Consider the following 27,678-nt stretch of genomic DNA (forward strand, 5'->3'; position numbering starts at 1 on the left):
GTGCTCTCCTGAAATAAAAGGAGAAAAGCACAAAGTATACTCAGTTGGGAGGAAAAAAAAAGATCTGATTTTCAGCAGTAAGTTTGTTAAAGATATTGGGGTGGAAGGAGCTGGTGGGTTGAGAGTGGGAGGATGCTAATTACACTTCTTACTGAAGGGTGAGAAGAAAAGCATCTCTCATTTCTCATGATACCCTGAGGTCAGTCCTGGCAGCAGCCTCTTCCCAGATTGGAGCTCGCCCCAGTGTTTGCCTGCAAGAGGCCTGAGGTAGATAAATGACACAAACATTGTATAAGTTCAGGGAGATGTACAAATCATAAACCAATATAATTAGAAGGGAGAGGTTTTGGACGGATATACTGTGGGCTATAGACATCTATACAATGGAAAGATAAACTAGAAATACTGGAGGTTAGATGCAGTGCAGGTAGATTACCCGTAGTGCAGATAAATCACAGGGATTAAAGTGAGCAGGCGGGCATAGATAAATTAAATATAGTAGGAATAGAGGCATCTCTGTAGCCAGACAGCAGGAGGGGAGTGTGTGAGTGTGTGTGTGCATGTACCTCACTTGGACTCTCCTGCTCTCTCCCTCGCAGTGACTCAGTTACAGACAACTTTAGCAGCTGTCCAGGAGCTGCTAATCCAGCAACAACAGAAAATCCAGGACCTCACCCAAGAGCTGGCTGCTTCCAAGGTATATCCACCATCAAGGCTTCTTTTATGGACACATGGAAAGCACCTCTTGGGTCCCTAGTCCAGCCATCAGCTCTGTCAGATCCCCAGCCAGTTTCTCTCATCTGACCTGTCCATAGGTGGTCTGGTTAAAGCACTGGCTGTGGGTTGGTACTGAAATGCATCTGACTTCAGAGGGGGCTTTGGATGCAGCACGTGTGTCTGGGGCCTCACACCCGTTCTCATCTTCTGCAGTGCATTTGAGATGAAATAACTGGGGTGTTAGTCCACTGCCCAGTTGTGCAGAGGTTTTGTTTGTGTGTAATATGAAATTTTACATGTTTCTCTTTCTCTTGTACATTTTCAAAACAGCGACTTAATCCTGTTCAGACAAGCATACACTTAAAGGGCTGTTTTTAAGTCACTTTTTCAGATCCAGGACAGGTAATGACCCAACATTCTTACTGTCTGGGTTCTTGTTCCAGTGATTTTGGACAGCTCAGTCTCATCACAACCCCATTAGTGACACACAGTGGCCCATTCCCCTTGACTCCTGACTTGACCCTGGCAATAAAACCATCAGCTCGGACTAGTTTGTCTTGTTACATGTGTAAATAAAGGAACCACTTTTAACCAAAATTGATTTTCTCTCTGGCAATGAGAATTAGTGCTTTGCATCTCCAGAGCACTTTGCAGCCATTCTGCTTAAGCATTCCACGGACAGAAACTGTTGATGACACGTGAGGTGGGGTGGATTTGAACCAGTCACATGGAGATGAAGCCTCCCTTTGGGATTAGTCAGGGCCCAGTCTCTGGGCAGGGAGAGATTTTCCCGTGAAATCCCTTAGGCATTCTACCTGGAGCAGGAATTGTCTTCTCCCCTTCCCTGCACTTTAAGCCCTTTGATGGTGAGTCACTGGTGGGCCACAGCTGACTCTGTGCTGTGCACACTGTGCAGTAGGAATCCCTCAGTGGCACAGCTGTAAACCCAACCATGAAAGCCAGTTTATGGCCACAACACTCTGCTTCAATTTTCCTTGGGAACTGTGGCCTGACAGTGGCCTGGAGCCAGTCCGGAAATTGGAAAACTGTTTTCAGGTCTTAAGTGTTAAGATTAAGAACACATGTTGAGCTTTAAGAAGGAAAAAGGCTGTAAGAGTCTTGGTGGTTTAGGGAGTCATGAAGAAGTTTTTCCTCCCCCCCTCTCTACCCCCTGCACTGAAATGGTAGCACACATTGTTATGATATCTAAACCTCATGTGTACAAAGAAAAACTTGGGCAACCCCACAAACCAAGGAATAAAAGCTGTGTTTTCTCAGCTGTAGTGTAAGTTTTTATATCTGCTTTTCAAACTCCTACTGGCGTGCTGTAAAAAATTAAAAAGAGGGACTTTAAGTAATTAAAAAACGCACATAAAAATTCAAGGCTTGAATTTTCTACAACTGTTTTTAAAGAGACTGGCTAAAAAGCCCCAGATGTCAGATTTTATTTCTAAATCCTAGGCATCTGGCACCATATGTGTTTTGGAAATTTGAGTCCTTTGCAGGCCAGTGAGTGGAAATCACTCCCTTGTTAATGTGCTGCCGTAGCTTTCAAGGTCTCGCAAAGCCAGAACAGTGGCTCCTGGATTCTTGCTGTCTGAGGGCTGGGAGTGTGAATCCCCAGGGAAGGCATCTGTGTCTATCCCAGCTCCTGCAGCCAGAGCCTCTCCCAGCAGTTTGGGGTCGGAGCCCAGAAGTCCCCGGGAGCTGTGCTGGCTGTGAAGGTGCTCAGGGTTACTCAGCACCAGCTGGAAGAATAAGTAGGAACAACCAGTTCTGGCTACGTGGAGTAGGAGTTGCTGAGGAGGAGCTCTGTGTTATTCCAGCCCTGGCTTCCTTTGGCACGGGGTTTATTGGAAGTGTCTCTGGAGCGATGCTCGCACATGGGTTCGTTCCAAGGGGCTTGTAGCAGAAGTCACCGTGGGAAGTGCCAGGCATGAGTGTGCTTTGGTCCCACAGGAACAGGAGCTGCTGCAGCAACAGGATGGGGAACCACAGGCCATGATCTGTCTTTAAGAAAGTCCCTCCAACTCTCAAGTTCCCAAAAGGGTTAAAAGAAAGAGTGCCAAAAGTATTGTCTGCAGCCTGTTCTGCTCAGTTACTTGCTCTAATTTCTGCCTGATATCCCATGGCAGTTCTGATGCAGTGCTGACAGCAGCTGTACCAGGCTTCCAGGAGTTACTTATCGTTTTTCCCCACCAAGCTGCACTGACTGCCTCGAAATATCCAAGAGACAGAGCCTAGTCCAGCTGCTCCTGGAGATACAACCTGGGAACTCCAGCACAGCTCTAATTCTTCAGGTCGAGGGAGGGAAGAGTTTTGCAACTTTCAAGCACTGATTTATCAGCCCACCTCTAAACACCACAGAGTGCAGATAATCGATTCTTTCTTTCGTGATTTAGGAGAAATGAACAAATGGTTTTAAAATAGTTGTTAATATATAATATTTGAATCTGTTGCCTCAGCTAAGTGCAGTCACAGGAAGGAGTAAAGGACCTGATTCAGTGCAACTCCCACTGCTGTTCAGGATCCTAATTCTAGTTCTTCTATAGAAATTTATTAGGTCAGTGCCAAATGATTTAGTTTATCTCTCTGTGTATTGTTCTCTGTCTGATATGTTGGTGGAAAACATCTTATGTGGACCCAGCTTTGTCTGAATTCTCAAAAGTGCTCCTGGAAAAAAGAAGTGGCCCCTTGAGGTGCTTCAGCAGTGGTTGTGCATGAGATGCTGGAAACAAGATTAGTCCCCCAACCACACAGCAAATATTTGAGTAGTCTTGGCACCTTGAGACAGTTATTATTTCTGATCACTGTGGGGATTTGTTCAGGTCCTTCTGTATTGTGGAAGTTGTTTTGCTCAGATCTGAGAGATTTTAAATGTTAGAGCTTGTGTATGTTATCCGCAGGACTTGAGATTCCCAGATTAGGATAACACAGGAAAAAGTGACATTGGTGACAAGTGACATTGTCCAGTTCAGACTTTGACCTTTATGTCTTGTTTTTCATGTTCTAGGCCACAACTTCCACCAACTGGATCCTGGAGTCACAGAATATTAATGAACTGAAATCTGAGATCTACTCATTAAAAGGGCTTCTCCTGAACCGGTATGGGCAGAACGTGGGAGCAGCTGGTGGTGGGGAAAGGGGCTGCTTTCTGAATCCTCCCAGGCATGGAGAGGAAAGGCATTTCCAGCAGGAACTAGCTCCATATCCTGTTATTGCTATTTTAATAATACCACTTTGCACTCCACTATCACTTTCTATTTGCAGGTCTCAAAATGCTTTTCAAACTTGCCTTAAATCACAGAGTGCTTGGGGGAATTGATGAGATGTTCCCTGTTTGTTTGTGGTAGAGGAGCTCTCGGCCATTTCCTCACAGTCAGGACTCCTCTCACCTCACCTGAGGCACTGCCTGCATCTGCCCCTGCATGCTGGGGTACAGAGTCACCTCTGGCTGCAGCTCAGCTGCCTGTTCATGGTCAGGGCATCAGCAGGATGACAAGAGTCTCATCACAGCAGAGCCTCTATCTCATACAGCTCAGGTACAGACATCTTACAGTGTATAGATGTCTGAAATGAGGTGATAGCAATCCCAGCCTGTGGGACAGTCAGGAGAACAGGGGTCAGATCTCAGTTCTTGAGAAAATTCTTTTTTTTTCCCAAGTATGTTAAGAGTTTATCCAGCTTTTCAGCTACTGATCCCTTCACTCAGATATGACTCCCTTCCCTCCTTCTACATGTAACTTAAGTCTTCTCAAGTCATCTGTTTCCTAAGAGATGGACTTCAAAGGTTGGTCTAAGACTGAACTAAACACGTTCTGGATCTCAGCAAGTGGGCTTTTCAGAAGTCTGAAAAGTGTATTGTCTGTGATATCCTTTCAGATCCTTTCACCTCTCATTCCTGCCAGGGGTCTCGGTGGGAATCTCTGAAGGACTGAGGACACACATTGAGTTACTGCCTGTACCAGCCTCACTTTTTGGGGGAGAGCATTTCTTGATGACTCCCACTTTGCACACACACAGGCAAGGATGTGTGGGGAGTACTGGATCAGACACACTTTTTTTTGCCTTGCTCTTCGTGGTGGTTGACTCTGAGGGCAGCAGTGCCCACCTTGCACTAAGGTTTGTCCTGTCTGGTGCTTGGATTCTCCTCGTAGGCCTGGGCATTGTTTTGCCACTGTCATATCCATAAAGCCACCTGGAAAGGACTGAGCAGCCAGCTTTCCCAGCTGCTGGGACTCCCTTCAAGTCAGAGGAGCTGAACCAGTTTGTGGCAGCCAGGGCCTGGCCCAAACATGTAAAGTGCCTGCTGGGACTGGGAGAAAGGCTCTGGATTGCCACGAGCCAGAATGCAATAGTGGTGTATCACTGTGGAGGTGAGAGCCAGGTGGTGAAATTCCTTGGCTCAGGCACGAGGACCTGGCGTGTCGTGACTCCTTGCTCCAGTGGGAATTTTCTTTACCAATTAACCAGTGGCTGTTTTATGAAGGGACACCCATGTCTTTTCTCAGGCAGCATTCCTGAGTGCTGGCCTACTCTGAGAAATGGGCCAAATCAGATCATTTTAGTGCTTCCGATTGCCCAACTGGGATATTTTCTCTGCCTACAGGCTCGATTGCTGGGTGCTTGTAAAGCACTTGGAGAATCTGGCTGGGGAAGCGAAGTGGCCTTGGTTTTGTTCATTTATGGCAAAGAGACTTGCAGTTCCAGTGCTGCTTTCCGTGACTCCCCCAGCACAAACACCATTCTGTCTAACGATAACCCCTGGGTATTTATAATAAAAGCCCCTTTCTCTCCTTCTTTTCCCCCCTTCCCCTCCCCAAGGAGGCAGTTCCCTCCCTCCCCCTCGGCTCCCAAGATCCCGTCGTGGCAGATCCCGGTGAAGCCGAGCTCGCCCTCCACCGCCGTCGCTGCCAACCACAACAGCAGCAGCGACATCTCCCCGGTCAGCAACGAGTCCACCAGCTCGTCCCCGGTGAAGGAGAACCACAGCCCCGAGGGCTCCAAGGTCAGCTGCCACCTGCTGAGCTCCGAGGAGGCCACCACGGCTGTCATCGACGTCACCAGCCAGGTGAGGATGGAGGTGCAGGGGGAGGAGGAGAAAAGGGAAACCAAGAGGAGCGAAGAGGAGGAAGAGGATGATGAGGATGATGATGTCAGCCACGTGGATGAGGAGGAGTGTCTGGGTGTCCAGACTGAGGACCGGCGAGGAGGGGACGGGCAGATTAATGAGCAGGTGGAAAAGCTACGAAGACCTGAGGGGGCCAGCAACGAGAATGAGATTGACTAAGACACCCTGGCTGCTGCTGCTGCTGCTGTCCATCCTCCCTGGCCTGCTGCACTGTCCCCGGTGCCTCTCCCGTTTTGTGGAGAGCAGTGCTCCCCTCCCCTCCAGTGATTCTCCCGTGATTGACCTCGAGCAGGGTCATGATTGCCTGGTGAACAAGGTGGGCCCTGTTTCACCACAGGGCTCTGCAGTGTTGCAGTGGCTTCTTCTCCCCTCCCAGCCCTTGTCCCGTGGGCTGGGGTCACTGCTGGGCTGGAGGACCGATCGCCTTACCATGCACCACAGCTACAGAGTCAGCCCTCCTGCAGAAACACCATCTCTTGCTGCAGCCTAGAGCCCCTCTATCCAACTTCAGAAATCTGTCCTGAGCTCCTCGATTTCACAAGCCCTTAATCCCCACATAAGGCCCAAACCAGTTCTCTGTTTCCCAAAATAACCCTCTGTTTTATTTCTCAAACGACTTGATATTCTGTTGCCAAAAAAAAAAAAAAAAGAGCATTTTTAACCCTGAATTCCTCACCAGATCTCAGTCTTGGCTCTTCCAAACCTTATGCCAAGCCTCAGATTCCTGAAACTACCTAGCATCTAAAACCACTAAATTTCTGTGGGGTCCAAAGAATGCTGTTTCCACCCCATGTATCAGAGTGGCCTCTTACTAGGGACCAAGTCCAGGTGTCAGGGCCCCATAAAATCCATGGGAACAGGTGGCTTTGCTGCTGATTGCTCCCCAGTAAAAGAAGGCTTTAAAAGAAGTTGACTCCACTCATCCCAATTACTACCCTTCCTCCTCCAAAGACAAGGAGCTCACATCAGTTTTTGACATCTTACATTTTATTTATAGCTGCCCTGAATGAATGAATGAATGAATAAATGAATGGGGAGATAGATGCTGAAATACTTGGTTCATTCTGGATGTTTGCCACTGTTTTTAGCCTGTTTTTCCTCCCTAAATGAGAAGAAAACCAATCTTAAATGGTTAGCTCAGACCTGTATCTCTCCAGTGACAGGCACCTGCTTCAGCAGAGCAGTCTCTTCAGCAGAGAGAACAGCTCCAGCTCTGAGGTTTAACCACTGGCCCTTCTTGCCCAGTCCAGCCTTTTTTTGCCCCACTGGGGCCGCACACAAATCAAACCAGTGAATTTTGAAACCTCTCATTTGCAGCATTGTGTTCTCAGCTGGTAAAATGGTGGTGTCCAATGATATTATTCACTGCATCAGAGCCTCTTAGCAGAGCAATTCTTGTAACAACTGAGTCTCACTGTCCTCACCAAGCAAGTGTGCTCGTCTGTGTGATCATGTATAGATTTCAAATATAAAATATGATTGTACATAATTGTAATAAATATGACTTACCACTATTTAACACCAGGCTATCACTGGGTTACTGTGGCTCTTATTTTTGGGGGGAACTGTGCACTGGGGGTAAGGGGAGGGAAGTGGGACGGTCACAGAGATTTGCTCCTTTGAAAATGTTTTCTGAAGGACATTGGTGGTTGGTTTTGTGACTGCTCCAGCCCCAGAAACCACTGAAGGAAGGGCAGTGCAGCCAGTAATTTGTAGCTACTCCAGTCCCATGGTTGTTCAACAGAAGGATTTGGCTCCCTTCTGAAAAATGAGGGATTTACTTGATTCCTGAGTATTTGGGTGTCTGGTACACAGTGACATTTTCCTGCTCAGGGGGAGCGAAAGGGACCTTCATATTACTGTATTTAGACCTGCTGCTGAATGTGATGATTTCTCATGCCTTAAATGGACGAATATCTTCCCCAGGAGTGAGTGTGTGTGTGTGTGTCTCTCTCTCTCCCTCTCGGTCTCTCTCTCCACTGTTTAACGTTCACAAAGAACGTCACGTTTAGCTAAAACAGGGCGAATTTGAAAGTGTTTAAAAAGGCAAGGCTTTTCTGAAGGGATGCCACTTTGCACTTCTCCCAAGCCAAGAATCCTCGCGGAAAGAAAACACGGCTGGACGCGGGGATGGGATGAAAAAGTATTGTCCTGCCTGTGTACATTTTATATACATAGAAGGTTTTGAAAATAGAAAGTGCCTGGACAACAGCAGTTGGTGAAATGTGGAAAATATGTTGCTGAGGTATGTGCCTTGCAGAGTGACTTACGAGGTTTACAGTACAGGCATCCCTGTGGGTTCAGTTTTCCCCCCTTTTCCTCCATGTTGCCAATGTTCAATGCATTTACCTCAAGATTTCTGGGGCAGAGTAAAAAAGGCAGTTTTCTTGAACTGCTCTTCTCTGTCCCTTAGTTTTTCCTTCTTACTGCCTTTACCAGTTCTGTAGGTCACTGTTTTTTCCCTTTCTCCAACCTGATAAATCCCAGAAAACCCCATCAAGGCCATTATTGCTCAAAAAACTGAGCTCTGTGCCCCTGGCTGCTGATGAGGTGTTTGTGTACTCTGCTGAAGAGATCCAACCCACCAACAGAGAATTTGGAAGAAGCCAGACCTTCTATCCAGCAGGTACTGCCTTGAATCACGAGTTTTATTCCTCTGTCTCGTGTTCCTTGTCTTCTCAGCATAGCAACAGTTGTAGGGAGAGGATTTTGCTCTTGTAACCTGACTGCTAACTTGTGATTGGTTTTTCTTCTTTTTTTTTTTTTTTTTTTTGCTAGAAAAAGCCCTCCTTAGCTCTCCTGTGAAATGTTTACCCCACTGGCCAGGTGGCACCAAGAACTCATCCTGTTAGCTGAGAGATGACCAGGTAGGGAACCTTTTTCTCTGCAGAACAAGACAGCAGCAGCAGTTCCCCCACCATTCAAGTACTCTTGTTTTACTGTGAACTCTTTATTTTTGCTGTATTATACACAGAGAATGAGTTCAGGGGGGTTGTAACGTGGTTTCTGTAGCTTCTTGATAGAATCTAGAAGGCAGATGAGGGAAATCTGGGCACGTTTCAGTGAATCCCAGTGAGCCTGTGCTCTCTCCTAGAGGAAACAGTGTCAGGCTGGTGCTTCCCAGTAATTCAAGAATAGAAAAGCTCCCTTTCCAATACCTGCAAGAGCAATATGGGGCAACTCAAAAAATGTGACCAAGGGGGACAGGGTTAGGAGAGACATCTCCTGATCATCTTCATCCCACCTTCCTTCTCCCCAGATGTGACAAATCAGTCCTGTGTGCATCTTTGCCAAGAGCAGCAAGAATGTTTTATAATTGTCTTCTGTGTGTTGGGGGTGCAGCCAAACAGTGTTTGGGAGCAGAAGGAAGAGGATGACTTTGCAAAGTGTTTTACTTGTAAAAGTGTGCCTTGGATTGCACAGGTGCTGGTAGAAAACACAGAGTGTGATAAACACAGAGCTGTGACCCACACAGGAAGCTTGGGAAGGTCCTGTCAGGGTGGTGGTGCTTTACATTAAGCACAGATTGTCTGTGGTGCTGACCCTGCACACCAAAAACTGCCCCTGAGCTTGGGGAGTCCTCTCACACCGTTGGGTGCTGTGCAGGTGCAGAGCAAGAGAAGGGCTTGGCCTCCAGGGCTTGGAAACAGAACAGGATGCTGGGAGGTGAGACAGGAAATTGTTTACCTAAGGGCACAGGAGAGGCCTTCCAGCTTTTTTCATTTTCCCTTTTATTGTCCTATCCCCAAGACTGTGCTGCTTCCTCAGGAGTCAGCCTTGCGAGGCACCTTTGGAGCCGTGTCCTCCTCTTATGCTGATGAAAGGCTGGCTCTTACCACTATTTATGTTCTTAAAAAGGAAATAAAATAATGGAAACGTGCCTGAGGTGAATTTTGGGGTATGGGGAAGATGGAGGTCAGGGCCTGACTCCTCCACTTGCTGTGCAGTCCAGGCTCTGAGCTGCACTTGTAGATGGAGGGGCTGGCATGGTCTGTCCCAGCTCAGGGAAAAAAACAATCCCATCCCCAAAAGGGAGCAAGCACTAACCTAATAAAGGCACCAGCTGGACGAAGGGAAAACCAGCTCGTTGGAAAAAAAAAAAAAAAACAAACCTCCTTTCATTAGAAAAATAATATATTTCATCCAAATAAGGTAAAAATATTTGAAATGGGGCAGAAGTGAGCACTAGGCAGCATCTGTCAGGCCCTTTCTGAAAAGGGGAAGATTATTAAAACTCAATTACAATTTATTTTTGTAAAGTGTCTTTCAGGCTAAAAATCTCCCCAAATGCTTTGCAAGGACTGCTCAGGGGTTACTGACAGTATGGAGCATCTTCCAAAACATCCCGTGTTCCTACCAAACCCTCCTTCCCTGCATCTGCTGAAGGATTTCATCCTTCAGGATTTGACTGTTTTTCTATATTTGCACAAATAATGAGAGATGTTTTATGATGCTGGCTGCAAGAACAGCCTGAGGAGCAGTGGGGGAGGGAGGTTGACACTGTATTTCTTTCTGTTTTAGGTAAAATACTTGCTTTTCTTTGGGACTGCCTGTCCTGCATGAGAAGGTGACTGGCTGGGTAGGGCTGCAGGGGATCTGGAGCACAACCTGCTGCTTTGTTGCCTGTTTTCCTGTCTGTGCCTGCCCCTTTGCCAGCCTGTGTGTCTGTCAGTCCCTTTGCTTGGCATGGCTGTTGTGTGCACCATCCCTGGTGCTGGCTCTCCAGCCTTCCCTCATGCCCTGTCTCCTCATCTCTTCCCTTTCTAACACTTCACAGGCTGTTCCCAACTTCATCCCTCTGCTTCTGTGGCTGCTGCTGAGGGTTTGTCTGTGTGCAACCAGAGTAACACCTTCAGAATTCATTTCCTAAGCTGATTTAACTGAACCAGAGCAGATTCTGGGGTGGACATTCTTCCATCTCCTTGAACAGATTTGCTTTCCTTAAGCAGTTCCAGCTGAGCTGGGCATGCACAAAGGGCTGGGTGCTGAATGCTGCAGCGTTCCTGTGCAGGTGAATTATTCCCTCCTCCCTGCCCTCTTGGAAATTCTGCAGCAGATCCCATGGCTGTGTAACTATTTCCCTGCTCACCTCTCTACCTCTGTACCTGTGCAGTGATAACTGCACTTCCACAGCTTTGGGTGTGAGGTGGAGCTTGGGGCTCCCTCCTGCTGGTTCCCCAGAGGAGCCCTGTGCAGCCTGGCCATGGAACATCCCACTCCTGCACCTCTTTCTTACCTCCTTTTCCCCCCAGCCCTGGAGCCCCCAGGCAGAGCCTGCTGCTCCGTGTAAAACAGGGGCAAACTCGTGCTGGGTGCCCCAGCAGCGGCTGTGGGGTGGGTGTGGAGGGGCTGCAGCTGTGTCAGGGGTGCTGTGTCAGGGTGCTGTGTCAGGGGTGCTGTGTCAGGGTGCTGTGTCAGGGGTGCTGTGTCAGGGGTGCCGTGTCCTGTCCCGGGCAGGATTCGGTGCCCCAGGCCAGGGCTGGTTCCCCTCCCGAGGTGTGACTCGCAGGGACAGTGCCTGAATGATGGCACTTTCCTCCCTGCAAGGGCTCTCTGGCTCTGGCTCAGCCCAGGAGGCTTTGTTGTGTCCTCCTCAGCGTGTTGGGTGCAGGGCTGTGGCACTCAAGGGTCCCAGGAGGGTCCGTGGGGCTGCAGGTGACAGCAGGGGCTCTGGGCACAGGCTGCTGTCCCTGGCTTTGCAGGGAGCACAGGGCAGCACCCAGCCCTGTGGGAAGGGAAGGGAAGGGGGCAGGGAACAGCTCAGTCTGCCTGTCAGATAAATCTTCAGCTGTTTACTTAAATCCTCAGTGTTTCTTCATTTGTTTGTTTAAGAGTTTCCCTGCCAAAAAAGAGCAAAAGGAAGGAGGGAAGCTGCCTCTGTTGGCCACCCCTCCTCAGCCAGGATGGGCCTGGGGCACTTGAGGGGCAAGGGCAAGAGAGGGGGCCAGGACACCCAGCTTTCCCCAGGGAAAGGGAAGGGATCTGCCCCTGGAGGGACCACGTTCCCATCTGAGCAGCGCTCGGCCCTTGGGAGGGCCTTGTGGCAGTGCCTGTCACAGCACTCAAAAGCATCTTGCTTAACCTTTATGGATACCCCAGAATGCAGTAGGTGCAGTGAACATCACAGGTGCAGTTCCTTCTCGTGCTTTCACCAAAACTGGCCCCTTTCCTTGCCTGCTGTTGGGCAGATTGTGTGCATTTTCCTGTGGCTGTGCATGTGCAAGTCTGGTGTGCAGATACATTCACATGTGCTCTCCTCTTTCCAAGTTTGGTCAGAGTAAGCAAAGTTCTGCCTTGATTTGTAAAGAAAGACAGAAATTATTTATTTATTAGTGTACATGAAACTCCACAGACATTCCCAACAACCTGCATGCTTCTCTAGTTCAAAACAGGTACAAGCTGCTCAATGACTGCCAGAGAAGTCTGTAAAGTTCATGTTCCTCTTGAAGATGATGGGCAGTCTTGTTGTCACGTTTGAAAGCTTCAGTCTTGTATGCAGACTGGGGAGGAGGGAGCTTTGGCTGTAGCTTCTCTCCTTCCCTTTCCCCAGAGCTGTTTATTTTAAAAGGGCTTCCCAAGGCCTTCCAGGAAGGCACCTGCAGGTTTGTGAGCAGTTCTGTGTCCGTGCAAAGCTCCGCTGTGACTCGAGCAGCTGATGCAGTCTGTATGTGCAGTCTGTATGTGCCTTTCAGCAGGAATGGTGGTTCAGAACCTTCCTTCTTGGAAAGGGCTTGTGCAGAACTGTGAAGGAAATTTTAGAGGTCAGGTGAAGGCCTTTGCTTTCAGCATTTGGTCCTCATTCTCTTGTTCACTTCTGTGTCATAATTCTCTCTTGCTTTGTGTCATTACACCCAATGCACAGTGAAAATATTTTTCCAGGAACTCTCAAGGCCTGTTGTTACCTATTAATGGTTTCTGTCTTAGCTCCCTTACCTGGGCAACACAGACAGGCCCAACAGCTGGCTCAGGCAGTTCCTTCTCCATTGTTTAACAGAGCTGTCCCCTGGCAGGTCTCCAGGTCGTTCTGAATGTCACACTGCCTTGGGAGGCCAGAGCTGGGCACTGGGCCCTGCAGGCTCCAAGTTATGCCCAGCACGTGTTGTGCACAATCACAGCTGCTTTTCCTCTGGACCAGTGAGCACCAGAGTCCTGAATTTCCTTCTGCTGGGGTGCAGGAGGCCTCGTGCTCCTGCAGGAAATGTCCCGAGTCACACACGTGTTACCCACTCTGTGCTCAGCCACGAGGAGTGTTCTGTGTGCAGCTCTGCACCCGCTGCTCTGGGGGCTGCTCCTCAGCCCCTGGGAGATGGTGCTGGGTGAAGGCAGTCAGGGTGGAGCTGGTGAGAGCTTGGAAGGAAGATTCCTGCAAATCAAGCACTGCCTGCTGTTCCTCCTGGGCCTGGGACATAAGGAGGGGGATAACCCAAAATATTGTCTTCCTGGTGATCTCTGGGAATGCTGTTGCTGGACTGTCTGTGAGAAGCTCTTGGATGAACAGTGCTGGTTGTCTCTCTAAGCCATGTGATGGCAATTACCTTCAGATTTGGCTAACACCAAAAACCTGCTGTCTTTATTTCTGTCCTTGTTGGCCCTTCTGGCTCCAGCAAGGACAGGTCTCCACGAGCTCAGGCTGCACCAGGCGTGTTTGGTTAATGACATCTGAAAACCAGGATGACTGAAAGCAGCAGCAGAACCCGCTGGTCTCCCATTCCATGTCCTGGAATACCTTGGATGCCTCTTGTTTATGTTTGAGGCGATTGCACTTTTGCTGCCTCTGTTGGTTTAAAGTCTTGAGTTGTTTGGAGAGGGGAAGGCAGTGCTGCTGTTTGAGTTTTGTGTTTGGGCTGGTGCCAAGGGATCCTCTGCTGTGGGTGCTGTGTCTGTGGGTGCTGCAGGAGGCTGAAAAGGGGATATCCAGTGTCTCATGTGAAACAGGCAGTGTGGTTTTGGGGTTGTGTGTAAGTTATGAGTGCTGCACTCACAGAAAATGCTCTTCCAGGGCACACTCAAGGTATCCAAGCCCAGTTCTGATGTCCTGACATTAGAAAAGTGGCCTTGCCTGGTGTGTGGTGCTTCCCAGGGCTCACCAAGTGCAGGGGCTGTGGGTGCAGAACTGCACCAGCACCAGCTGCGAGGGCTTGGACCGGCTGTGATAGTGAGACTTTGACTGTTCAGCCTGCAGCTTCCCCCCTGCCTTAGTCATTCTTTTATGAAGTGCAGTCAGAGTTCCACAGAGAGCAGGCAAGTTCCAGCAAGAGCTTTCAAGCAGCGAGTCGTGTCGTTCCTGTCCCCTGTCCCCCCCCCCAGGAAACACAGCCATGTAAATATTCCATGTGCTGTGGGCAGAGCTCCAGTGAGAACAAACCCCTGCGCTCCAAGGTCGGATTAGGAGCGTGTTCCGATAATGACATCTGAAAACAGGATGGCTGGGAGCTGCAGCAGAGCAACCAGGGGGCTTTGAAAGAGAGAGGAGTCTAATCCTCTCTGCTAATAAGGAGGCAGCTGCTGCCAATGCACCAGGCTTGGCAGGCACTGCTCTGCTGCTCCTGGGTCCTCTGACGATGGCAGAGAGGCACAAAGACCCAGCTGCTCCGAGCTGGCTGGGGAAGAGCCACACGGGAGGGCTGTGCTTGTGTTCTTTGGGTAAAATGAGAACTCAGGCACTGCTTGGCTCTGCATCTCCAGTAGCGCTTGGCAGGGCAGGACTCGTGCAGTGCCCAGGAGCTCATCCGGCACTGCCAGCAGGGATGGATGCACAGACACCCAAATCCTGCTGCTGGTGCAGAACCAGCTGCACTTCCAGGGCACTGGAGCCCATCCAGGAAGGCAGCTGGGTGTGTGCTGTCTGTGGGCAGTTTGGGGGCCTCACCCCTGGAAGAACCACTTTGGGCAGGGTGGGGGTCGCCCCGGAGGCAGCTTTTGTGCAGAGTTCAGTCCTGGCACTCGGAAGGATTTCCACCAGCACTGGGCAGGGGTGCCTGCAGTGACCTGCCCTGGAGGGTGGGTGCTCAGGGCTGTGCTGGCCCCTGGCAGGCACCGCGAGGGCAATCCCTGCAGAGCACACGAGGGGCTGGAAACAAGCACTGCTGGTTTGTTTGCTCCAAGTAACTTGCTCATCAAATGGCATCTACTGCCTGTCCCAGAGCAGGGATGCTGGTGATGAAAGCCTGTTCCAGACCCACCTTGGGTGTGGAAGTGCCCAGGCCTGGGATGAGTCCTGGTAGGAGCACAGGGGACGGGTGGACTGAGCAGGTTTTCAGCTCATCTGTTGTTCCTTTCCACCAGCCCCCCAGCAGCTGGAGCAGCTGTACCAGGGCACTGTGCCCACCCTGGGGCTGCCAGGACGCCCTCCTGCCGGGACATCCTCACCCCTGAGGGCAGTCAGGACTTTGGTGTGCAGAGGTTTCTGCAGCAGGAAAGGCTGCAGAGCAGTCAGGGAGCAAGGCTGGCTCGGGGATGTTGGAGGCCTGGGGTGCAGCTCTGTGTTCTTGCCAAGTTCTGCCAAAAGTGTGGGACTGAGAAGATCTCCTTGCCCCTCCCCTTCCATCCACACAGGATGGGTCACTCAGGCTCGTGTCTTTTTTGAGTGAGTGACTCAAAGATGTTGATCTGGGGCTTTGACTGTCACTGTGGGTTACAGCAAGGGCAGTTCCACCGTGGATCCCCACCCAGCACCCCGAGCTTGCAGGCCAAGGTGGGAAGGGAAAAGTCAGAATGTGAACGGTGACCTCTCCAATTCCACATCCCATTCAGAGAGCTGTGGACTGTGAGCAGGGCATTGCCAGGGGCCCTGATGGTACTGCAGTAAAACCACAGCACTCTGGAAAAGCTGAAGGCCAGAGCCCATTCCAGACAATTCCCTTCCTCCTGCATTTCCCATCTCAGCACTGCTGCTCACAGTCCCGTGGCTGGGGGGCTTCCCAACACCCCCCGCTCCGAGCTCCGAAAAACACAAACCACCTCCTCGAGCAAGAAGACAACTGGATCACTTCAAACTTTGGGGTTTTTTTTTCCAGTTTTTATTGAGTGAAAATGTCAAACCTTGCATCAGTCATGCAAAAAAAAAAAAAAAATCAAATAAATAAAACACATATATTAAATTTCTAATAGCACTAAATTCAAGTGGAAAAATATTCAGTTCTTAATAACGCAGGTGCTGAAGAGACCAGATTCAAGTAAATCAGAGCACACCATCCTGTTTAGGGTGTTTTTTTTTCACTTTCTGCATTTTTGTCTCAAAACCTATATATATATCTATATATCTATATATATGTATATACATATAGATATATACACACACACATATATATGTGCATACATATTATTTTTATATTTATATATATACACATACATATTTATAAAACATTAAAAAGAGCATTGGTGGTTCAAGCATTTATTTCCCGCCCCTCCCCCACGGAAAGAAAAAAAAAAACCAACAACAAAACAAAAAAATTACACATTTAAAATTCAAAATGAGCTAGCAATGGCTTATAGTCCTAGTGTGCAATATGGATATTACAAAAGGCTAGAATCCTCCCTCATTGTCTTTTTTTTTTTTTCATTTTTGTTTTTTTAAAGTTGTTTTTATTTTTTTTTTTTGCTACATTGGAAAATTTTTTTTAAAATTTTTTTTTTCTTTACAAAATTCCTTCCACGCAGACTTTAATCCAGTTGAGTTTGTGGCTAGAATGAACAATCTAGTCAATAGTTTTTGTTTCTTTTTTTGTTTTGTTTTGCTCTTCAGCAGTGAATGGTAGCAGAATCAGGAGGGTCCATCTCAAGGTTTGTTTGGTTTGGTTTTTATCTTGTTTTGGACAGAACAGTTCCGTTTCCTCTCTCCTCTTTCCCCTCCTCACAGAGTCAGTTGAGTCTCCCTCTCTTTCTCTGGTCATTCTTTAAGCACATTTGATTTCGACAGTCCCACTGATGTGAGAGCTCGGGGTCCTTGGGCTGGTGAGGCCCTTGCTCACCAAAGCACTGAAGCTCAGGCGTAAACCTGGGCCCAGAGTCATCTGCTTAGGGGTTTTGCTGAATTAAAGCCTGAACATGGCAGAATAAAAAGTCGGGTTTAACTTTGCTGACTTGTTGTTGTTGTTGTTGCTGCGAACAGAGACGGTGTAAGGGTTACAGGAGCAGGAGAAGGGTGGATGCTCTGGGGCCACTGCCCTGCCCGGGGGCACCTGGAGCAGCAGCCCGGGGGCAAAGAACTCTGCTTGGCTGTGCCAGCTCCCGGAGAGGAGGGGGTAGAACTTTGGGAGGAGGGCTGAGATGTCAGGGAGAAGGAAGGGTGGCCTGGGGGAGGAAATGGTGTGCATAGATAAACACGGGCCCTTCTGGCACAAGGACGGGGACACGGGGCCGTCCCGGCGATCCCGGCCCGCTCCTGCCCCCGGGATGGGTCCCACCAGCGCCAGGCAGAGCTGCTGGACACGTCACCCCCTCTCTCCACACACTTCTGCTTTCCCCAGTGACCCTGGAGCCGGGTGAGCCACAGGGCAGAGGTCAAGCGCTGTCCCGGGGCAGGTCCCAGCTCGCAGGGACAGGGAATGTCTGTCCCGAGGAGCCCCGAGCCGGGCAGGGCTCGCTGCTGCTCCCACAGTGACCCACAGACACCTGTAATCGGGGCAAAGTCATCACATCTGCTTTGCAAGATGTGGCTCTGTTACATCCAAGGATTCCTCCTGGAGCCCATCACCATCCTATCTAAGTATTGTACAAGTACAGAACCTGCAGCAAATGCTGGTAAAGTAAAATCTTTTTTTGCCCCATGCCATTTTGAGAAATTCCAGGGCATCATTCCATCACTCTGCCCCAGGAACATGAGCTTCATTCTATTCAGGAATCGGGTTGTGCTAGGAAACACACAGCTGAGGGCAGGGGATATACCAAACAAAACAAAAACAAACAAACAAACAAAAAAAACCCCTATAAAAATAAAAGCCACACAAATAGCTGATAGAGGAAAAGAACTCCAAAGAATTAAATAAACTACAAACTAGTAATAACAATATTTCATTTTTTTTTGTTGGTTTTTTTTTGTGTGTGTTTTTTTTTTTTTCCATTTGTTTCATCTCTACAAAATTCAAGTTAGAATTTCGGAACCGTGCAGCTCCGGTCAGTGCTGGGAGTGTCAAGTCAGCCTCAAACCGCAGCGTTAAGGCCCCCCCTCCCCTGCCACCCCCTACAAACAAACACTACATTGAAGGAGAGAAAGAAAAAAAAAAAAAAAAGAGAGAAAAAAAAAATTGCACACAATTAACCATATCTAAGGGCTATCCAGAAGGCAGGTGACCCCCCCTCATCCCCCTGGCATTGGTGGTTTCTCTTTTGTTCTATATATAGTAATAACCTTTACAGGAAAAATACTGTACAACTTTTTTTTTTTTTTTTTTTTTGCCTTTCCTTTTGAAACATTATCTGAACATTCTGTCCCCGCATTTACACAGCTGAGCTGCTTGTTTATAAATCAGACCTGATCTGCACCAGTTCCTTAGGGAAATAATTAAAAAAAAAAAAAAAGAAAAAAAAAGAAAAAAAAGCAACCTAAACTCCTTGAGGCCTTTATCTGTTCAGAGTGAAAACAAATCCCGGGGATCCCTTGGAGCTGAAGGGCTCGTAGAGCTGAGGAGGGGAGAGGGCGCCTGCATGGTATGAGAAAAAATAATTAGGGTTTTTTTTTTTTTTAAAAAAGGGACAAAGCTCAGACTAGGCTGGTATACTCAAAACTGGCACCGAAATAACTATTATCAGAATTCATTCACACTAGTCCTTCTGGAGCCCTGGTGTGTGTAGACAAGCCCTCTCAGGCTCAGGCAAGGATTTGGGGTCAAACAGGTCTGGCTCAGCTGCCAGCGCCTGGGACAGTGTCCTGTAGTGTGTGTTCCAGCCCAGGCCGGGGGAAGAGAGCAGGGGCGCCTGGGGCAGGGACAGGGCAGGTGTCAGCACTGCAGGTGCATTTGCTCGAGCAGTGCCCGATTCCTCAGCGCGGCCCCGGCCCCGGTCCCTCCTGGCACCTCCCAGCGCTGGCTTTGGGGCCGCAGCGGCTCCTCAGGGGCCAAACCCCGAGCAGGAGCAGGGGCTGCACCGCAGGCGTCCCCCCCGCCCAGCGCGGATCCCGGGCGTGTCCTGCCCTCTCCTGCCTCGGCCTCTCCCAGAGTCGCCAGGGCTGCGTCTGTCCCGTCTGCAGGGCCAGGCTGGGCACAGGGCTGGGCACAGGGCTGGGCACGGGACGTTCCTGCCCTGGGGCAGAGCCAGGACGCTCCTCTGAGCGGGTGCTCCCTGCGGGACAGGGCAGCTCAACCTCCTGAGATGGGGATACTGAAGCACCACAAAAACGCCTCACCCTCAGCAGAGAGGAAGCACCTGGGGGTTGGGATGAGATGGACCTGGACAGCGGATTAACCCCAGTCCTCCAGTGTGACAGACCCTGTGACTGCCCGCCGTGTTCTTCCCAGGTGACTTCAGCTAAATCCCTACAGGCAGAGCAGCAGGGATGAGGAGAGGTGTCCTACAGAGAAAGTGTAGACTGAGAAAGTTTTACAATATAAATAGCATTCAAAATTATTATCGTTAACAGTAAAAAGGATCTGGAAGAACAGAGGAGTGTCCCGTTCCCACCCCTGCTCATTCACTAATGCGTCCTCATTTATGTGACAATAAATACCCACTCCCACCCTGGCTGTCTGATGCCATTCATTTAATGCTGGAGAAAGAAGGGGGAGGGGTGGAGAGAGAGCACACCCCTCACCCCTCCTTCCCACTGGCAAAAGCTGAGCTACTTGTCTCTGTGACACCAATTCCTTGAATTTTATATATGTGTGTGTGTGTGTACATTATATATAGAGAGACACACACACAAATATATATCTCTAAAATTCATTACCTGTTGTTCCCACCCACCCCCCTCCAAGAAGTGGAGATTATTATTATTATCGTACAACTGAAAACATGGAAAAATAAAACCCAGAAAGAAAACTGGGGGGATAGAGCCCCACCCATAAACAAAGGGTCCCCAGATGGGCACAGGCCCCACGCACCATGCAGGGAGCAGGGAAGAGCAGCGGGTACCCTCAAGGTTCATGTCCATACAAAGGGTATTTTTTGCTGCATCCTGCCCCCTGTTCCGGGATCTGTAGAATGGAGGAGGCAGCACCAGTCCTGCTGCAGACCGATCTCTTATGGGGCCTGGGGAGGAGCAGGGGTTTCCTTCCTTCCTCTCTCTCGTGTGTGTGGCACGGAGTTTGTTTTTCATTTGCCGTCCCAATCTTTGTTCTCGCCTCACATGGGGTCCTCTTAGTAATTCTGTGTAAGAGCAAAACCAAACCACTGCCGTCGCTGTCTCTATGATTAAGGAGAAGCTGCTGGAGCAGCGGTGGGGGCTGGGGCAGCAGCTGGAGCTGGAGCAGGAGCAGGAGCTGGGGCTGGAGCAGGGGCTGGCTCGCCCTGTGGCCTGGAAGCATCGCCATGGTCTGTGGAAGAAGCAGCCTCCTCTGGTTCTCCATCTTCTTTAGTGGCCAGGCCTTCAGGGTCAGGCAGCGATTCCTCAGAATCTGTGTTCAGGTCTTCCTCTTCATCGTCCTCCTCATCGTCGTCATCGTCGTCCTCCTCTTCGTCGTCCTCCTCTTCTTCATTCATCTCCTCCTCATCATCCTCTTCATCCTCTTGGGAAGAGTCATCCTCGTCCTCCACATCCCCAGAGCCAGCTGCCCCCGGGCCCCTCTCCTGGGGCGCGGTGCCGGCTCTGCTCGGGGAGGGGCCCTCGGCGGCCTCTGCCTGTTTCTTGCTGAGGTCCAGGGAGTCGTTGAGGCCCACGCCGGCCGCGTTCTGCAGGAAGAAGAGGGAGCTGTTGTTGTCAGTGCTGAGGTTGAGGGAGCTGTCCAGGTTGATGGAAGAGTTCTGGATGTCATACTCGAGGGTGGAGTGGGCGAGGCCCTCGGGGCCGGGGGAGATGGCAGGCAGCTCCCCTCGCTCCTGCTTCTCGTGCTTGCGCTTGTGCGAGTCCATCTGCGACATGCCCACCACCGTGTGCTTGCAGCCAGGGTAGGTGCAGTGGAAGTGGGAGCACTTGAGTTTGTACTTGCAGTCGGGCACCTCGCAGTCCACGCTGGAGCTGAACTGGCAGAAGCCCGCGGCGCTGATGACGTCCTGCTTGCCGTGGTGCTTGCGGTGGGCTGTCACCTTGGTGCTGTCAGTGCAGCGGAAGCCGCAGCGCAGACAGTGGAAGTGTGTGCTGTTGCCAGAGAACTGACAGTCTGGGAAGTTACAACTCAGCGAGGACTTGAAGCGCTTGAAGTCATCCAGCACCAGGTTGTCGACGCGGTCGTGGTGCTGCGCGTGCTTGTACATGTGGGTGCGGCCGCAGAACTTGTAGCCGCAGTTCTCCCGCGTGCAGTGGTAGTGGGTCACCTTGAGGGAGAACTGGCAGCTGGAGTCCTTGCAGTCCTCGTAGAGGTCGTAGCGCCGGAACCCCTCCAGCATCATCCCCTCGTCCAGCATCTTGCGGGAGGATGCGGTCTTGCGGCGCTTCCCGAACGGGGACATGTCCTCGATGATCCAGAAGCGCTTTTTGGCCCCCGAGGCGGTTGGCATAGTGATGGTGTTCCCTGGGGAGACAAAGCGAGAGCGGTGTTGCTGGCAGCCAGGTCTCTGCATCTCCCAGCCCTCCTGGCAAGCTCATCCCCGAGCTCTGAGCAAGCCTGAGCTCTGGGATCCAGCCCTGCCTGACTGGACATCACTTCCAAAATTTTCAGCATATCCTGCCTTGCCTCAGCTGGTGATGCTGATCTTGTCCAATGCTAACTGTTGCTTCTCTGTTTGATACTCCCACAGTTTCTCCTGCTGCTGAATTAATCTCTAGTCCTGTCCTCCTTAAATGAGACTTGAACAGGGAGGGGCTGGCTTGTTCCTGTCCAAGGACTAAGGTGTGTTACTGCAGTTCACCGGAGTGGTGAAGGAGTTTCAGGGTGCTAAGGGCCAGGATGTGTGCACTGTTCCCCCCATCCAGGTTCTCCTAATCCACTACCATTGCCAAGGACAGGCAGGAAGTGAAGAAGATCCCATGCCTGATTAAAACTGCAAGGGGGGAATTTATAGAAACAGGATGGACTTTGGCCAGGAGACTGCACCATCCCTCACTGTAATGAGCCTACATATTACAGTGAGTGCACTTAGAAAGACAGATGGACAGATGTTCAATGGGGCTAATTCTCATCATCACTAGCCAGTGGACTCTGAGAGAAAATACCAGTTCTGCAGCTTTCCCTTGGGTCTCAAATATCACATGATGCCCCTAGTAAATAAAGAGCCCTCATCTATCTTCCCTTTCATTCACAGGGCCAGTGTATCTGGCCAGTGCTCCCGTCCCCCAGGATCACACTGACATCAAGGACTCGACCTCATTATATCTATTAACTTTCTTTCCTTCTCTGCTTGCTAGTTCCAGAATCAAACCACAACCTCCAGTATCAACATGCAGCACAGACAAGGTTGGAGGCAAGAATTTCTCACCAGGTGCAGAACTGTGAGTGTAATTGGAAATTATAGCTTGCAACTAAAACATACTTCTTTTTTTTTTTTTTTTTTTTTTTTGCCTCTCTTCCTGCTGAAACTGCCATCCTCCTGAAAAGAGACACCATTTGTGACACGCAGTGCCTGGGGCCCGAGAACCCAGAGCAGCTTGAATCCTTGTCTGGGAGACTGAAGGAGCAGTCATCTGTTTGACTGGTGTAGAGTTATTCCCTTCCTGGCTGATGCACAGGTACTCCAGGAATTGTATTCCATGACCATTGCTGCCCTGCTGGCCCTTCAGTGACAGCCCTTCAAGAGAAGGAGGTGACCACTGAGGGGACTCCCAGAGGCGCTGTGGGACACGAGTCCCTGGAGTGGGGCAGGAACCTGCTCTCCCCAAGGCCAGGCTAGGGAGGCTGCAGGAGCAGCAGAGAGCAGAAGGATTCTCCACAGCCCTTTGTTAATGGCACTTGTGCCCAGCCTGCAGGTCAGGACACCGGCTTGGGGCTCGCAGGGTGAGCCCCTGGGAGCTGCTGCAAACTGCTGGGGCTGGTTTAACAGCTGCCAGAGAAAGGACAGCTCTGTGTCACTGCAGGCTGGGGATGGGCAGGCTCTTCCCTACAGAATCCGGGACCAATTTACTCCCTGCTCCACGCTGAACATCTGGTACTGTGAAATCCAGTTCTCCACTCCCAGCCAACTTGTGTAAGTGCATTTGTGCCTGGACAAGTTCCTGCTGTCCAGAGAAACTCCTTATTTTAAAAAAATTATAGCCAAACCATCAAGTCCTTTAGCATTAATTAGTGTGAATGCTCATATTGTCTGTCTTCAGATGGGAATATGGGCTAAGTCATCTTTGGGGAAAGACTCTGGATGGGAGTAAGTAGCATTTAAATTGTACCTGTTAAAAACTCAATGTATCTACCCAGCTTTTACAACAGTTAAACAGATGTGCTTAAAACTTTAGTTAAAAAGCAATTCTGTTCCCTCATACGGGCAAAGTTTTGGAGTAATGGCATGATGGAGAGATGACACCTTGGTGCACTCTCCCCCTTTACCACCAGCCAACCTTCAGTCCCTGCACCCCATGGAACATTACAAGCCTCAGTGGGTGTGATCCCCAGCAAATTTCAATGTTTAATGTTTGCCATAAGCTTGTCTCTTCAAATACCAAAATATACCAAGGTAAAAACAAGAAAAACTTAAAAATCTTTGATTAGAGGAAGCACAGCACAAGGTTAAGATGTTTCAGGTTGCATGCAAATCAGTTAAACAAGAAGCAAAAATACAGTTTCTTGTGAATTTTGTTAATTGGCACACACTCCTTTGGACAGGGCAAGGATCCTTCTCCTGCCAAGTCCCATGAGAAAAACCCATGAACTTCCAAGTGGAGTCAGTCCTCCAGCCACAGTCCCAACCATTGACCTTGGATTTACACATTACTAAAACTGGCAGGAAGAATGACTGGGACATTTGTAGGCTGCCAGAAGCCTCTTAAGTGTGAACTTTAAGCACAAATATGCCCTTAATTAACTAGAAAAGAGCTGGGAGTTGGGAGAAGAAGCCAAAACTGAGACACACCCTAAAAACCAATCCCAGCTGGAATGAGAATCCCCAGCCTGAGACAGCTCTGATCTTAGTCACACATGGGAAACATGGCAGCTTAAACCCCAAAAATCTCTCTGTGTTTTCTGCAGCTGGTTAGAGCAGATATAAATAACAGTGAGTGTGAGAAACAGCCCGAGCTGCTGCTGATGTCACTGTGTGACACCGCCTGGTCTGCACGGGGAAGGCCCTGGACTGTGGCTACACGTGCAGCTCACAAGACCAGCAGAAACACGGGGCCTGGGTACCTCCTCAGACATGTACCCGCCAAGATACACGTGCAGGCACTGGGCTGGGTGGCCTGGAAGATCTAACCAAGAATCCCAAGTCCCATTAACGCCACAAGAGCAAAAGTTTGCTCTGCGGCCTCCTTGATGTTATCGAGAGGCTGACAGCGCATTTTAGCTGTGGATTTTGTTAGGTTTTTCTCATAGTTAGGAATTGGTGGGAACTGCTCTCAGGTACCTGAGTGTCTGTGAATGATTTGCTGTGGTTTGGGTTCCTTTAGCTGTGGTTACTGTGCGAGCAGGGAGAAGGAGCAGGCACGGGCAGGCCCCTGGGTTACGTTAGATAAGGCACAGAGTGACGTCTGCTGCTCTACTGACCCAAAGGTGCAGAGAAAAAAAAACGTGGGCAGGGTGAGTGGGGAAGGAGGTGGGCACAGGACACGGAGAGAAAGCAAAGAAGTGTTACCTGCTGCATCCTGCACTAAGGGAACGTCACTTTTTACTGGAGTTGGAGTGGCAATGATGGGCGAGAACCCAGCGGTGCTGGCGGCAGGCATGACAATGCCTCTGCTGGCTCCCAGAGTGGCACTGAGCAGGGAGTACGAGAGACAAGATGGAGAGAAGAGATAGGGCAGGGTGGGGAGGGGAGACCTAAGCAGGGCTTGTGAGAAAGATGGAGGCAGAGATGGTGGTGGAGGTTGTGGTGCAGTGTGGGCATCGTCGGCAGCAGCAGTAGCAGCAGAAGGAACCAGGCAGCCTGGAGAATGTGGAGAGAAAAAAAAAAAAAAGGCAGAAAAAAAAGAACAAAAAAAAAAAAGAAAAAAAAAGAGAGAAAAAAGAAAAAAACACAACAAAACAAAAACCAAACCAAAACAGAAAAAACAAAAGAACTGAAATGAGAACCCAAGAGCAGAAGCAATATGATGAAAATGGAAAATACATTCACAAATGTATGAAACAGAACTGTAATGGAGAAGGAACAGAAGGTGAGGAACTGACAGCACCAGGAAGAGGAGGGTTGTCTCTGCAGGAAGTAGGGTGGCTTTATGGCATGGGGGAAGAGCCACAGGCTTTCAGGCAGGAATTCCTGATTGACTGGTCCTTGTTCATCTACGTGGTGCCTGCCTGTTCCAACTACCAGCTGTAAGGGTGCTGTGACACTTGGGGGTGGAGCTGCCCCATGGAAACGTGACTTGGGCCACCACTGACACAGGAGAGTACCAGGAAGCACTGCCCACAGACCCCCTGGAGGAGCCACAATGTCATGGGACAACCCCTGTGGGGACCCAGCAGTGACACGAGGCTGGCTGTGCCCTGTGATGGCCTTTGTCTGGTGGGGGAAAGAAAAGCAGGAAAATTAAAGCAAACTGAGGCAGCCTATGCAGAGTATCACACTTCACCCTGGGAAGGACACCTGGGAAGAGATGCCTGAAACCACGAGATGACAACAGAACTCCCAGCAGGCACCTGAGTCCTGACAAGCTGACCCTGTAACACAGAGCAGTGCGAGATGGCTGCACCTTACCCAGCAAACAGGACACGAGGGCAGGAATTTAACTCCCAAAAGAGGGGGTGATGGGGGTCTCCTCTGTGCAACACTGCACAAAGTGGAACAAGAGCTTCTGTGTGAGGAAGGGAGCTCGCTGAGCTGCTTTTATAGGTAGCTTTCTGAAGATGGGGTAGGTTTTATCCTCTGTGAAGATAATATTTGCTGTTGTACAGTCCTTCTCTACCTCACCAGTACAGCAAAGTGCCTGACTTCAGATGCTGCTCGAGGAAATACAAAAAGCTACCAAGGGAAATGCCAAGTACAGAACAGGCCCACAGTTCTTTTTTTCTTTTTTTTACGTTTTTTTTTAAATCAGCTATTAAAATAGACCAAACTTCAAGACCCAGGATAAAAACCTCTCTTCGTGGGGAGAAAAAAGATATGCTGTTAGTTCCTGGATGCTTGAGGTGCCCATTTTGATGGACCTTTCTCTCAAGTGCAGGAGAGAGCTGGGTTAGTGTGAGGCACTGCTGTGAAGGTGGTACAGTTCATATTTTAAGGTGCAGCTATCCCTTGGCCTCTCCTCATGAGTTTATCTCCCAAGAGAGCAGGCAAGTGATGACCCATCTCACACCCTGCCCTTCTCCCTTACCTGCTGATGTACTTTCATTGCCCACTGGAGTGCTGGAGCAGCTGCGGTCCATGTTGGAAGATTCAGAGGAGATCCCCCCAGGGCTACAGCCAGTGTAATCCATGTACTCATCTGTTTCAGTGTCCATCATGCTGGGGGGTCCCTGGAAGGAAGCTGGGGTTCCTGATGAGGCTGGGCTGGGTGCCATGCTGCCAACCTGGGGGAGATTCTCATTTCTTGGAGTGTGGCCAATAACCTGCAGCGAGAAAACAGGACGGGGACTTTCACACCAAAAGGGAGATGCCAAGACCAAAACCATCTGTCTGCACGTTTATGTCTCTCCAGCTCATGAGGGATGGCTGGAACATGCTTGTGAGTGGAACCCATGGCACTGGGGCCGGGAGAGCGAATCTTCCTGCACGGGGAGCTCAGAGCATTAGACTTGGCACGGGCAGCCTGGTATGTGAGCTGTGATGCACTCAGAGCTGGGAGTGTTAATCTTGGCACCACGTCCTGGTGTGTGCATTCTGAGGCGTTCACAAACAGGAGGTGTTAATCCTGGCATTGCTGCCTCACTGTGTAGGTCCTGCTGCAGTCAGACACTGCAAACATGACTGTCAGTGCTGAGACACGGGGGACACACGTGTGTGCTGTGCTCATCTGGATAGTCATGGACTGGTACCTGGAGGATATCCCAACACTGCACTAACTGCCTAGGGAGAACCATGGCATGGGAAAAACCAGAGGCAGTGGCAGCCCAGCAGTCTGGTCAGCTCTGCACGAGCCCTAAGCTGTGGTTTGACCCTTGTTTGGTTGTTTGCTGGACTGCTCCACGGGTTGAGCCCAGATGAGGACGAGTGCTGTGAGTTCCCAGGACTGCTCAGGCCACCACTGCTGTTTCTCACTGACACAGGGCTGCCAGTGAGAGGGGATGGAGGTCAAACCCAGCATTCCCTGCCCAGCATGCACTAAAATTCTCAGGGCTAAACTCAGCATGTGCTACAAGAGTAGTGAACACAAATCTATTTGTTTGATTCTTGTACCTTAGCTTTCTGTGTAAAGACCCAAAGCTGCCACAACAGCAACACCTTGGCACCTGTGAACTCACTAAATCCAACAGCACTAGGCTTGAACAGTTCACTTACTGACAGTAGTTAGTAACTAACAGGGACCTCTCATTCCCATGTTGTGGAGTGAAAGAGGGTTTCCATCTTGCTTCTACAGACGGCCCCTTTTGTTTTCCATATAGCAGATGATGTTCTTATGGTCAGATCAGACACAGGCATTTAAATAAAGCCAGCTTGTTTCATCCCCCAAGTCAGTGGAAGCTAAAGCAACTGAGAAGCAAGAACAAGCAGGAGGTGGCAGGAAT

At 49.9% G+C, this 27,678-nt stretch overlaps 2 protein-coding genes across 4 annotated transcripts in view; one reads left to right on the plus strand and one right to left on the minus strand.

Moving 5' to 3' along the window:
- Positions 1 to 7,372, plus strand: part of PEX14 (peroxisomal biogenesis factor 14) — a 70,447-nt gene extending 63,075 nt beyond the window's left edge. For both annotated transcript variants that reach the window (XM_050322663.1, XM_050322665.1), the window contains 3 exons: positions 600 to 697; positions 3,731 to 3,822; positions 5,542 to 7,372. In XM_050322663.1, the coding sequence (XP_050178620.1) occupies positions 600 to 697; positions 3,731 to 3,822; positions 5,542 to 6,007 (656 nt within the window). In that variant the 3' untranslated portion in view covers positions 6,008 to 7,372. The remainder of the gene's footprint in view (positions 1 to 599; positions 698 to 3,730; positions 3,823 to 5,541) is intronic.
- Positions 7,373 to 19,787: 12,415 nt separating this feature from the next.
- The window catches only part of CASZ1 (castor zinc finger 1), a 156,323-nt gene continuing 148,432 nt past the window's right edge, over positions 19,788 to 27,678 (minus strand). For both annotated transcript variants that reach the window (XM_050322652.1, XM_050322653.1), the window contains 2 exons: positions 26,328 to 26,562; positions 19,788 to 21,450 (listed from right to left, as the gene is read on the minus strand). In XM_050322652.1, the coding sequence (XP_050178609.1) occupies positions 20,195 to 21,450; positions 26,328 to 26,562 (1,491 nt within the window). In that variant the 3' untranslated portion in view covers positions 19,788 to 20,194. The remainder of the gene's footprint in view (positions 21,451 to 26,327; positions 26,563 to 27,678) is intronic.

The sequence above is a fragment of the Myiozetetes cayanensis genome, unplaced genomic scaffold, assembly GCF_022539395.1.
Source record: "Myiozetetes cayanensis isolate MyiCay16 unplaced genomic scaffold, myiCay2020 scf28, whole genome shotgun sequence".
Lineage (NCBI taxonomy): Eukaryota > Metazoa > Chordata > Aves > Passeriformes > Tyrannidae > Myiozetetes > Myiozetetes cayanensis.